The 13,386-nt window shown below is 41.0% G+C and overlaps 1 protein-coding gene and 1 pseudogene across 1 annotated transcript; both read right to left on the bottom strand.

Annotated features, from left to right (window-relative positions):
* Positions 1-1,130: 1,130 nt before the first annotated feature.
* On the bottom strand, positions 1,131-2,278 carry LOC148030297 (uncharacterized; annotated as a pseudogene).
* Positions 2,279-8,694: 6,416 nt separating this feature from the next.
* LOC148030296 (uncharacterized) lies at positions 8,695-12,951 on the bottom strand. Its single transcript, XM_087686582.1, has 3 exons — positions 11,930-12,951; positions 11,064-11,407; positions 8,695-10,418 (listed from the first exon to the last, which is right to left on the bottom strand). The coding sequence occupies exons 1-3, from the start codon at positions 12,261-12,263 to the stop codon at positions 9,705-9,707; spliced, it is 1,392 nt and encodes a 463-aa protein (XP_087542708.1). The 5' UTR covers positions 12,264-12,951; the 3' UTR covers positions 8,695-9,704.
* Positions 12,952-13,386: the final 435 nt, after the last annotated feature.

Genomic DNA, 13,386 nt, shown 5'->3' with positions numbered 1-13,386 from the left:
CCTTCATAACGAGAAAACCTTTCTCTATGACGAGAAACTGGAGGTGACACTTACTTTGCTTTCATCATTTGCTTTGATTAGATTATGGTGGAGGTTCTTATTCTTCTTACTGTAATTCGGATTTGGTCTATTGTTTTATTGCAAAGGTTGTTTGGAGAAGTAGATGAGTTTCTAATCAGGCACAGAAGAGAGTTCCATGGATGCGATGCAGCTCTAAGGCACTACCTGAGGGGGCTTGAAAAATCAAAGGTTTTAGTGCACCACAACAGCCTCAGTGATGAAGATGTTGTGGCCACATTTTTCTTCAAAACACTCTCCTAGTTTCTCGGTGGACAACCTATCCCTAGCACCTACGAGAAGGTAATTTTGGTAGAGAAGTTCACACCCCTGGATGTCTTTGGCTACCAGCCTGCATCCCGATGCTCGAGAAGGGGCTATCTTAGTGCCTATGTAGGGCTTGCATTAGCATTAGGAATAGAAGACAGTGAGTAGCTGGAACCCTATGGAAAGAACCAGTTAATACGACTCAAGAGAAAACAAGACCAACTTTTACTAGAATATAGACCAATTGAGGGGCAAAAAGATGTATGATGTATTCTGCAACATTTCATTATACATTGTTAATACAGTCCATTGCTTTGTAAGTGGCTTTTTGGTTACAATGTGTTCACTGCATCTAACTACAGTTCCTTCACCCATCGATGGTTAATAAAGTGGTGTTCCTGTCTCCATCTTTGTTGTGATTGAAGAGCATTTGAATTTTTGAATGCTTGAATCTTCTTCTCCCTTTTTTATTGAACTTCCCTCAAAGCCTGCACAATCTTTGATGAATGTAGAGTCTCTTCTTTGTGAAGCTATTGCATTATTCATCTGTAGAACCACTTGGAATAGTTCATGAAGGCTATTTCCTTTATGACTGCCACCACCATGTTGAGTATGTCTGAAGTATGCATTGCGTGCCATATAATGCGACTTCTCCATTCCCTGAGTGCTCCATATGCTTGGATCACCGTACTTTTGAATGAAGAATGGTAGACAATATCATATGTTTTAGAATTATATCCTGAGACGCAAAATGATGTAGGCCAGATTTTGAAGCTTACCATGTAATGTGTTATGTTGTTTTCTGTCTAGGCTGTGGTAAATTGTTTCTTGAATTGTTGAAGGTGTGTTCGAAAAACCTTGATGTCCAGAGTCGACCACGACTCCTTGTCGCACATCTTGAAGATGTTGTCCACTGCACGCCATACCTCCGCCTTTGCATTTCTGGATGTAGCCTCATGGTCCTTAACTACAATGTGTAGTTTCCTCCATTGCTCGTACTCTATCCTACTGATGTGGTTGGATGCACGCTTTTTAATTGTGTTGTTGATTGGTCTCGATAGGAACCGCCTTGCCTTCACTCCACCTATAGAAACCTTTCTAGGAAGATCTTTTTCATTGGTGGAGAGCTTCTGGCCTTGCTCAATTTGAACATTTTCTCCATGAAGTTGCATACTAGATAATACTTTTTCAATAGCAGCAATGCCGTCACGGTGTTCAGACTGATTTATGATTTTCCATACAAACCCAATGTATAGGTTGATTAGTTTCTCTATGACACAACATAGAGCGTGCATAGTACAAATGTGCACATTTGTCAATGGTATATTAAAAACAGGTCGGAAGCTCTTATCCAGCAATTGCCCGGTCGGGTGGCTTTGTCCACCACCTGTGATCAAGGGTTTTTGCAGGCTCCATGCAGTACATTCATGGTAAGGTCAAGGCTCCTCGATTGCAATTGTATAAGCATTTTATTGTCTTTAAATCAGAGGCCAGGTGCCAAACAACTTGAAAGGTGCCTCTGTCTCCAACAGTAAGAGTCCTTTGCCCTCGCATCTGCCCACTAATAAGATCAAGAATGGGAGTTTGTCGGAAGACCCATTCCAAGACATCATGGTCCTCGGTTAAAACCTACACCAAATCAAAATAATAAATCTATTAGATTGAGTGTATAAACCACACTGTATTCACAAGAAAATGACCTGGCAGTACATACAAGAAAGCAACCGAGCCACCATAGATTCATTTCTGATTGTACTGAGAAGTACAGTGGATCATCCTTGGGCAATTTTCCCATTGCTCTATCCATCAATGTTATGGCTACTCTTTCCATCTTCTTATCATTCAGGATCTCACACTCGTCCATCTTCAGAACAAAGTTGAGAACACTGTTTGTTTCATCGTGTGTGATATTGTAAAACTCAACCATCCTTCTCTGCAACAACTCCAACTCCATGAAGATGTTGTTGTGTTCATCATATTTGACAGTGCCTCGTTTCCCTTTGTATTCATTTGTAATGTGGTATGGGGATCCAACATAGTCGTTTTGCTTCTCGTTAAGTCTCTTCCGAAGCTTCCAAACATCTGTAGTGGTTGGTAGAAGTTTTGGAGTGATTCCTTTAGCTTTGAATGCAGACTTGACAGTCTTATTTAAGAAGGCATATCCTTTCCGACTAATACCACTCTCATCCATAGCGCTCTGTACATTCTCAGTGGATATGGTGTTGTTGGTAATAAACTGATCCATCACCTCCCTCTGCACAACCTTAAATTTCTTCTCTTGCAGTAGTTCCTTTGCAACCTTCGAGCTAATCAGAGGTTTCATCTGCATTGCTGGGTTGCTATTTGGGTTGATATTCTCCTTGTCGGGCTATAATACAACCCTGCATGTAGAACCCCAGTGTTAATGTATGGAGGAGCTAGAGGGAAGAAGGCACATAGAAATCGGAGGGCACATAGGAGCAAGAGAGTACATAGAATCAGAAGGCTTACCTAATTGCTTTGATCCTTTTCTTGAGTCCTCCTGAATTAACCTTAAGATCCTCTATGTTTTGCAACTTTCTTTTCCTTTGCCGAGGTCCAATAGATGTTTTCTTCATTCTGTATTGTTCAACTTGCTTTTGTAGCTTGTTGATCTCTTGTTCTTGGTGCTTGAGATTTTCTTCTTGCAACTTGCAAAGGTCTCTAAGGTGACAAAGATGGGTATTTTGAACCTGGAACATCTCTTTCTCAACTGTAGGGGTTACTGAAATTGATTTGTAGTAGCCCAACAAACCTTTCTGTCCATCTCCAACAAACCTGAGAAGTGAGGTTGGGCTTGAGAAAGGTGGTTGACTGCAGGTTTGAGGATCATGTGGGTAAATAGATCCATCACACCATATATCCACATTCTTGGCTCCAGAACATCTTAGAGCATTCCTTTCATTTGCTGATACAAAGCTACCACCACGATGTTTTTTGCACTAGAGCGTAACTAGGTTCAAGGTCAATATGAAGATGGTACTTGGAATTGTCAACATGGACATGGGAGCCCACCATTGCCAATAGAGGTAACAACAGCCCAGTAGGCTGCTATTACCAACAGAGGGAAAAGCTCAGTAGACCACCATTGCCAGGAGGGCAGGAGGGATTAGAGGGGTTTAGTGGAGGGCAGGGTAAAGAGGTCAAGTGGGACTTTCCCAACTACAGATGGCATTGAATGTAGAGGGGTGGCATAGTATATGGCATTGAAGGTTTACAGTGCTCTTACTCCCTAAAGATTCCTGACTTTAAATTTTCCAGTCATCAGTGTGGGCCATCGTTATCCACAAAAGGTGTTACTAACTTTCTCAGGTGGCTAGTTAAACACACCTATTTTATTCCAGAAAATCAAGATTTCGGTATTTTTCTAGAGAGATGATGATGAAAATACCCATTTTCTTACAAGTCCCTCCTTTTGATCTCCAAATAGCTCTAATGGTTCACCTATGGGTGGACATTGAGGGGGAGTGTTAGATATGCTCAATGCCCCACCCTCATAAGGTGCCACCAATGATCCATGGTGCTCAAAGTTGTAAGGCCCCAATTATGAGAAGAAGCCAAATGTGAGCCCGGACATTGGTTGAGTCCTGACTTGTATATCAGATGAGATCTATGTGACCGGATGGCAAAAAGGTGACCATTGTGGGTCTAATCTTTGGGTTGGACTGAGTAGTTAAGCTGGTAGCAACTTGAGGCACATTGCATTGAGTTGCGGGGTAAGGGAGTTAAATGGGGCCCCTATTTTGGGGTCTCGGGGGTCCCAGGGGGACCAGCGGCCCCGTTGGCGAGGGTCCGGGGGTAGCACCCCCCGCCCGACGGTAAAGAGAATATTCCCTGAAATATTCCCTAGCCAACTAGTGGAGGTTCATATGGTAGGTCGGTCATGCCGACCTAACCGCCTTCATGGGCTATAAAAGCTAAACCCCTTCACAGCCATCGATCATCTATCTTTCACTTGGTCAGAGTTGTTTTAGGCAGCTAGCCTTAAGCTCTTCACCTATCTTCTGTCTAGATCGCCATCTAAGCTCCATTGTGGAAGTGCACAGGTGGACAGAGCCATCTCTATATCAGTTGTTTGGAGCTAAATAAATTTTCTAATTCTCCTCTTATATGTTGTGTACTCTCTATCTCTATCTCTTTTTCAGATTCTGTTTGCTGCGCCGTGCAATTTTTACACTCCCAGCTCTTGATTGACACCATAGCTCTCTCCTTGGATATCATTTTTAATTTTCTTGTAATTGTAAAATTCTTTACAGTCTCTTGTTGTGCTCTATGAATTAGTCTTCTATATGACCATTCATGCAACTCTAGTAGACTTACTTGAATTTATCAGACTTTGTTTCTCAGTATCCATTCATGTAAACAAACTGTTTGGTATAATTTCCAATTTGAATTTTAAGTATTAATGTTTTATTTGTGTTTGAGTGGTCTTGGTCATCTAACCTTCTCCATTAAATATCTTGGATGTTTGAATTGGTGACATGCTTTCTTGTTTTGGATACAGAGATTGATAATATTAGATGTCAATGGGTTGCTCTTTCGAAGAAGGCGAAGCCCTTTTCGAAATAGATGTATGCGGTTGTGGTTTATTGTGGAACACTATGCTATGTTGCGGCTAGGACTTCAACAATTTATAATAGACTTTTTGCTGAAGGGATTTTGGGTAGGTATATGGTCATCAATGTCAAATTTGTATTTGACTCATCTACTTTGGTTGCTATCACATGATATACAAATTGATCTTGAGCAGTGTCTTTAGTTCTTTTATGATAGGGCCCGGTGCTATGAGGACCCAAAAATTGAGCATCCCTATGAGCCAGACCATGGACTATTTACAAAACCTTTTGCACATATAGCATTGAAATTGATCCTAATAATACAATGTTTATTGATGAAACACAAGAAAAAACAAGGTACAATCAATTTGGAAGCCTCATTTAAGGATCCTGGCTTTGAGGGTGATGAGGATGATGATTTTTTTGAGAGATTGAAGCCATATATTTTGCGCTCATATTGGTTTCTAGGATGTGCTATTGAATATGTATGGTCAAATGATATAACGTAGAAATACATTATTCTTTGATTGTTAAAGACATTTGGATAGTGTATTGTGCTGTATCTTCTTTGATATCTTGTGAATTTAAGAAAATGTCTGAATTACATCATCTTTGTATTCCTCAGAGGCAAGCGCGCGTTGTTAAATACACCAAAACAATAGCATTACCAACAATAAAAGAAAAATGACACAAAGAACCAATTCTTAACAAAAGGGTTGTGTGTTATAAAGGACCCATCCCTTAAGAAGGGTTGTGTGTTACAATGTACATCTTGTTGTGTCAATTACATCATGTCGATTACACCATCTCTGCACTTGAAAATACACCAAAACAATGATGCAACTAATTTTAGAGAGGAAATTGATAGGAATGATCTATAAACTATCAAATACTTTTTGTGTTACAAAAGATCCATTCTATAACAAAAGGTGTGTTACAAAAGATCCCTTAACAGAAGGGTTGTGTGTTACAAGGTACATCTTGCAAGGGAAGCTCAGGTTACAAGGTTGCATGTTACAAGAGCGGATCAGGTTGGTAGTACTAAGCTTTGGCCTGAACTCTGCCTTGAAGGTCCTTGCACATCATCGATGATTTCCTTCTTTTCAGTACACGCTTTCTATTGTGTACGAAGTAGAAGTCTTCTGGTAGCATATTGGGTGCCTCATCGTTGATGTCTTTGCGAAGCTCGACCAAAGCACATTCCTCTCTTATGCTTATAATGGTCAATAGAGATGAGGCCTCATCTACCACCTCAATGTCTATAACTTGGTTGGCTTGCAAGCTTGCAGCCTCCTAGTCCATTGGTACAAGCACTCCATTGATATAGTTCTCTTGACAATATTAGAACGATAGTATAAAAGTCTGGGTTGTGATCATGTACTTTACCACACAACTGTATCAAGGACAATGGGACAGTGTATATGTACAACCTATTTCATGAACCATTGGCTCCGTAGTATCTTTGCCAATAATTAGTTGTCCATTCGCGTGCAAACTAGCATTGTCTTGGTAACGTTAACATCAAAATCTCGGAACAGTTCAACAAAAATGTTGACAGGCATAGATAGCATGATCTTCACTAATTTCATTGGAATGGTAGCCCATAATGATTGTTGCACATCTTTGTATATCTTGCTTCGTGTGGACTCTACTCCAAAGCAATCAAGCACTAACCATGCCAATATGTTCTTGACTGCATCTAAAGGGAGTGCTTGGAGATAACCTTTCATGTGAGACCGGTCTTGAAGTTGGTAAAAATGATCATAAAAGAAGAGGCCTTCATCTGCAAGGCTCCCTTCAGTCCTTCCCTCATACTGTAACTGTCTAACATGTCCATGAAGCACATGGTTGACTCCTACAATGCACTCAATGGTCTGCCACCCCTCATAGGATGAAAGATAAATGTCTGAAGCAGTGACACACGATATTCTCACATAGAATACGATAAATGTTTGAAGCAATGGCAATAACAATATCTATGAGGTGGAAGCCTGGTCTCATATCCAGTTGCCATTACAATTTGATGGTGCATGTAGATGTGCTGCACAAGCACCTCCTTCACAGTTGTTTTGCTATGTGGAATTTTAAAGTCCACCATACGTCCCTTGTATGCCCAGTTATAGACACTTCCTTCATGCTTGCGCTTTCCTCGTCGTGCCTGTATGAGCACCCAAGATCCCTTAGAGATGAGAACTTCTGTAATGGAAATCAAGATAGAGAAGACCGAAGTTGAAGGTCTATGAGGCAAGGGAGTAGCATTGTTTGCGACCACTGCAGAACATCGAGAACTTAGATGATGACGGTGGGAAGCCATTAGAGATTGACAACAAAGAAAGAGTGTAGAGAGCTCTAGAAGGAGGAGAAGGTCTCGATAGCTAGAAGAAGGTAGGGATTTTTTGAAAAACCTCCCCAAATCTCCCTCCAGAATCTTTCCAAATCTTCTTCTTGTCTGTATAGATAGTGACATTTAGAGGGTATTCTCCTTAAACAAAAAACGTTTTTGGGCATTTTTCGCTATTTTGTTAGTAATTTTTGAGAAAATCCAACATAACATTGGCCTCCATCCTATTGGACGTGCTACTCCTTCTCTCTCCTCTTATTTGCCCTCCTTTTGGCCACTAAAATTCTCTAATGGTGGAAATGTGGGAAGATACCCTAAAGGGATTGATTGCATTGGTTAAATTGGGTATATGTACACCAAACTGCAATTTGGTGGACTGAGGTTTTTGGAATTGTTAGCACCACTAGGAACTTACTACCACCTTGATAGGTCATGTGTGTGGGGCTTGAGAAAGTACATTTTTATGGGGACAAAATCATATAACCCCTTTAAAAGGGTATTGCCTAATTGCTACATGTCATTCGAAGCCACATGCCATTTTGGCATAAAAGCATGGCAAGGAGTTGTGGCAGATGGACAAGCTCCTTGGGAGCTCTCCTCTCTTGAGAAAGAGCAGAGCTGCTACTCCTCCCATGTGTGCGAGGGAGGGAATGACAGTTGTAGAGAAGAAATATATGTGCTTGAAAAAGTCGCCTCCCTTAATGATCGGGCTTGATTATTTCTTTCATCACAAGTTCGGGCCACATATTGGATTCGAAGACACAAGTCTTAGTTGTTTGCTAATCTTGTAACACTAGGTTTCCTTGGGAGCATCTCTTTTTCGGGTTTCTCTCACATTGCACTAGCAAACATCTCATGGAATAGTGTGATGATGATTGCTTGCTCTAGTCTCAATGTCAAGGGATATGATTGCTTATGGTTGTGGCATCTTCCCTAAAAGTTATCTAAAATGTTGTAGTGCAATGAAAGGCTTTCTCAAATGTTACACAATAGGAGTCTTAAAGATTGATAGGAAAATCTTCCAAACACATGTTTGGGAAATTGAAATATATTTGAGCATCATCATTGTACCATAGATCAAGGAGGAGCAATGTAAGCATGGGGAAGAACGTGAGGATGACAATATTTTGAGCATAACCAACTCGATCAATTATTACCATGAAAATGTGAGAGAGAGAGAGAGAGAGAGAGAGAGAGAGGAGTCAACACCACATTGAGAGGGAAATTGACCCCTTTCCCTATATAGGAATTTATTGAACAAACCACGGGCACCGAGTGACTAAACCATATACAAAAAGAGTTGATTTGATGCAATTCTAAAAATTAGGGTTTTGAAACTCTAATTTCTACAAATTCTAAGTAGCAAGCTAATTTTTTTCTTTAGTGCTTGAATTATATCAAGTTAAGTAGAAAGTGCTTCTTGGATGAGAGATAGATAAGATAGTACAAAGCATGTGACTGAAATTTTAGCGTGAGAGCTTATTCCAAATGAAGAGAGAGACCTCTAATAAATAAGTGTAAGGCTTGAGTGTTCAAAAGTGAAAAGTAGAGGGTACAAATGACAAGTTATGTTTCAACATTGTCTCCATGGCTTTGCTTCAGCTCATCCTATTCCTATTGCACATTGGCTTCAAAGGATGAAGGCAAAAATGTATTGTTAAACATCTCCTTGAACTCTTTCCAAGACTTGGCTTCTTTTTTCTCTTGGATAACATTGAGCCACCAACTTGAAGCGGCATCCTTGGGATGCATATAACCATCCTAATTTTCAAAATTGTTATATAATCTTCACCTCTTTGAGGAAAGGTCATCACGTTTGTTTTGCCATGGGCAACGTGATGCCGCATACGTTATGCGAGAAAGGATCCGTGCTTTTACAGTGCAGAAGAAAATCAAAGCAGGGTGAGATCGCCTCTCAGTGGTACTATTGCTCCTACATCTTTGCATTGGCGTCTCTCCTTTGTATGATTTCATCTGTTCCACCACCCTTCTGTACTGATGATCTCCAGAGATGGAATACTGGGCGCGGTGCAGCAGGCAGGTTGTTGGATACCAATGATCGTCAGTCGGAAGAAATTTGGAGGCAAAGGCCATGCCGTGCACGTTACATGATGGAGGAGTTGATTTGGGTGAGGTTCTTTCTCCGCATAAGGCTACAGGCAGCTCCTGACGCTGCTGTTGCAGATTGGATATTATTTGTTTTAATCACACCGGCCGACACAGACTCGCACTTGACGCTACTGTTTCAGAAATGCACATCATTTAAATTTATCAGCATCACTAGACTGCTGACCTTCAAACTTCAAGGGTTGCCGGCTTACAATGCCCATACATTCTTATACCCATTTGGAAAGTTTCCTTCTAACACAATTAATCTGGTTGGATTACCACAGAATTTCACCAATTATACACCCTTCCAGCTAACGAGCAGGCAATCATTATGAACTTGTGCACATTTGTAATCTTCAATTTGATCCTGTCCAGTAATCATCATTGAGATCATGGCAATGAGGCATTGTTGAGAGCTTGGGAAGCTGGTCCATGACATCTCCTGATGGATGCCCCATGTTAATCATCATGCAATCTCCTCCTTTGATTGAACTATTAGATGATAACAACAAGGCCCTAATAGCCTCTTCTTGATTATATATAGCTGATTTGTCCAGGATTGATCTCATTTTGTAAGGCTCTACCTTAAAATTATTCTCTAACCACCTTGAGCTGCTTTCACTGTTGATGATGCCACTCCAGTTATCACGCGATGAGCTGCGGGAATTTGTGCTAGAAACCTCACAAATTGAAAAGTTATTACTGTCAGAGTGATGATTGCTACTTCTGATTGTGTTAGCTTTGTTGTAGTCATCATGTACAGCTGCACAATCAATGGAATCATTACAGCTGCTGCCCAATTTGGCTGACATGGCTGTGACATTTGGCTGCCCCACCCTCACCCGGCTGCTGTAACCAGTTTTCAATCGAGGGTCACTATAGTCTATGATCTGAAATGGTTGTGTGGTAAAACTTTGTCGATAGCCCTTGTCTGATTCAATGTTGTTGCACATTACGCAGCATTCTCCTTTGCGAGCCTCCTTTCGTTCTTTGTTCAACAATGAGCTTGCCTGTACCTCCAAATTTGAGCGGCATTTGCTATATATTCTACATAAAACCCAGTCATCCAACTGATGGCATCAAACAGAAAGGGTCAGTAGCCATCCTGTGCTGCATCTACTGCACATAATTCAGGCAAGAAAAGTTTAAAGAAGCCAAGAGCAGCACGTTCATGTATTCGCTAACTTCAGGTGCATCTAAATTAACCAGTTAGGCTCACAGAAGCTATTCTTATACAATGCTGTTGAAGAAGAAGCTAGAATGTAATACATAAAAGCATGAATGGGTGTGCTTTTAAACTGCCTCAGCATCAAAATCAAAAGAGTCAGTTAGCACACAGTACTACCCAGAAACATCAACTATTTCAAAATTTTGCAACACAGGCAAGTAACGATAGCTAATTTCATGCATGATAAGCCAGCCTGCACAAAGGGTTGCACCTTTGAGGCTTTCCTTCTGACATTTTAGAGCTACATAGAAACATGTGGATGAAGATGAATCAATAAAGAGCCATGAGTGCATTCATTTCACTGGCACTAATCATGCTAGTTTCACGGCAATAGATGTGCACAGACTAAGGCATCATGTGAACAGTTCAAAAACTAATTGTTGGCCTTCACTGGAAAGCCATGCACGGCAAGAGTCAAGACACGCTTATGTCATAGATTAAATTGAACACTGGCACTCTGATTCATCTCTAGTTGAGACAATCTTACCCTTGAATAATATGGTCTTCTGAGCACACTGCTGAAGCTAGTGGAGTTGCAGGCGCCATTTGCTGCAAGTAATTCCTTTGTGTCTGTCGTGCAATTGGTGAGGCGATATTCATGCATGACCCAACCAGTTTTTGTTCCCTTGGGAGGCTTTCCTATGTAGAATACAAGGGACTTCTTGACACCAAGTTTGTCGTGCGTGCTATTTGAGCTATGGATGAGCTTGTCTGTGCCTGTGGCCTTCCAATAGCCTGAGGCTGCTGCCCTGTTCGGCCTAGCTCCATTGGGGTATTTTCTCTCTCTTGGGCTGAAGAAATACCATTCTTGCTCTCCAAAGCTTGCCATTGCTGCGCACGGTTACCAATTGTTAAGTATCCTTAACCTTCCGGCAGAAATACGAGACACAATATGAGCCAATGCTGGAAGTAAATATTCTAGTCATGATCAGTCCCAACGAGTAAAGACTTATGGCAATCACATAAACACCGACAAAATGAAGTTGTACGAGGAGTAATTTTCAGGAGTGTGTTCTTGGTCTATCTAGAGAGGAGAGATCAATGACAATAATGGAATCAATGGCAAGAACACCGGTTGCAACGATACTTATAACATTGACCTTAATGTCGACATAAAAAACATTGATGCAATTAGATATAAGGAAATATAATCACGAGTCTAGCATAAGATTAAGGGTTAATAATCATCTTATAATTTGAAACACAGGCAGATAAAAAATTATCAAGAACAATAATGCAAAGAGTGGAAAGTGAAAGTGAAATCATGCCTGATCAGATTGATCAAAGCTCACTGAGAAGGATCCTATAGTCACTGACAATTAGCTGATTAAAGAAGAGCTAGATTATCTGCACCTGGAAGGTCCCATGGATCAAATCGGTAGAGATTGATCTCTGTGATGAGGTTTGGAGCAGGCAAGGGGTGCGCAGACGCCTTCTTTCTGAGGTAGTGGACCAGAAGCTCCTCATCAGTAGGGTGAAACCTGAATCCGGGAGGGAGTGCGATACCGCCCGGTGCAAGCAGCTTTGGACCCTCTGATCCAACTGAATCATACTGCCTACCAGGACCATCAGGATTATGATCACTTGATGAAGGAGGCCTATGATCATGCAGGCTGTGCTGTGCTGCTAAAAAGATGTCCTCCATGATCGCACAAAAGCCTTTCTGGCTGCTACTTAGTTCCACCATATTTACTTTATAGCAGTTTTCATCTGTATAAAAAATAAAATCAGTCTAGCTCTAGCAGCACCCAGTGTACTCTGCTGATTGGTGTGGCTATCGCTGTCAGTACAAAGGAGGGCAGATATATCAAATCACAATCGTATCACTGCAAGCTGGGTTATGTATAATTGAATCAGGGTTTGCTTCACTAATTAACTTGCAATAGAAGAGAGGTCAATGAACATCTGGCAGCAAGTTGTGAGAACACTTGGAAAACCTGGCAATTAGTGCATTAATCAATAGTGGGTCAAGGCAAATAATGAAAAACTAATCCCGGGATCTGTGAGCAATGGTGGGTTAAGGCAAACAATGAAAAAACAATCCCGGGGATCTCTCTCTCTCTCTCTCTGTGTCTCACAGATCGATGGCCATGACTCTCAACTGATTACATATTTTTAAAGGGGTACTGTTAATTTGCAGTACAGAGAGTATGGAGGTGGGGAGAGACAGAAGATGCAGAGGAAAAGTGCAGCAACCAATCAATGATCAAGCAGCCCGATTCTGTGCGTAAGCAAGAAACAGAAAAGAAAGGCGCCAGAATATACTTTCCGAAAGGGGGCAATTCGCCAATCATGGCGCTTATTTTACTAAAACTAGTAACCAAATATTACACAGACCAGATCAATCAGGGACTGAGAAAATAATCCGATGGAGGAGATTGGCACATCATTTGTTGTTGTCGATTTGATCATATCAAACGGATTAAAGTGCCATCCCACCCACCTTTGAATAAAGAAATTATCAGCCCATCCTCATCATCCTGATCATCGTCACCATTATCATCATCATCACCATCACCACCATCATCATATCATCCTCCTGACTTGACCACAACATACCATCCACAAAAGTACCTTCCCATCTTGTCACTTCTTCCCATTATACGTGTCGTGCCCTCATCGGTTGCTTTCTTATCATCGCAAATATGGATTATAATAATGGAAATCATGATTCATATTGGCAGGTTATTAGTAAAGTAATGGATTATCAATACCCACATGGCAGTTCTTTGTAAGGGAGATCCATATCTGTTTTAGGTTAAGTGGCTTAGATCAAAATGGAAATCTATGCCTTATCATAACCTTCAACA

This window comes from Lygodium microphyllum, chromosome 10 (assembly GCF_053477565.2).
Source record: "Lygodium microphyllum isolate KBCC chromosome 10, Lygodium_microphyllum_v1.1.10, whole genome shotgun sequence".
Lineage (NCBI taxonomy): Eukaryota > Viridiplantae > Streptophyta > Polypodiopsida > Schizaeales > Lygodiaceae > Lygodium > Lygodium microphyllum.
This window is presented reverse-complemented; position numbering and strand designations above follow the sequence as displayed.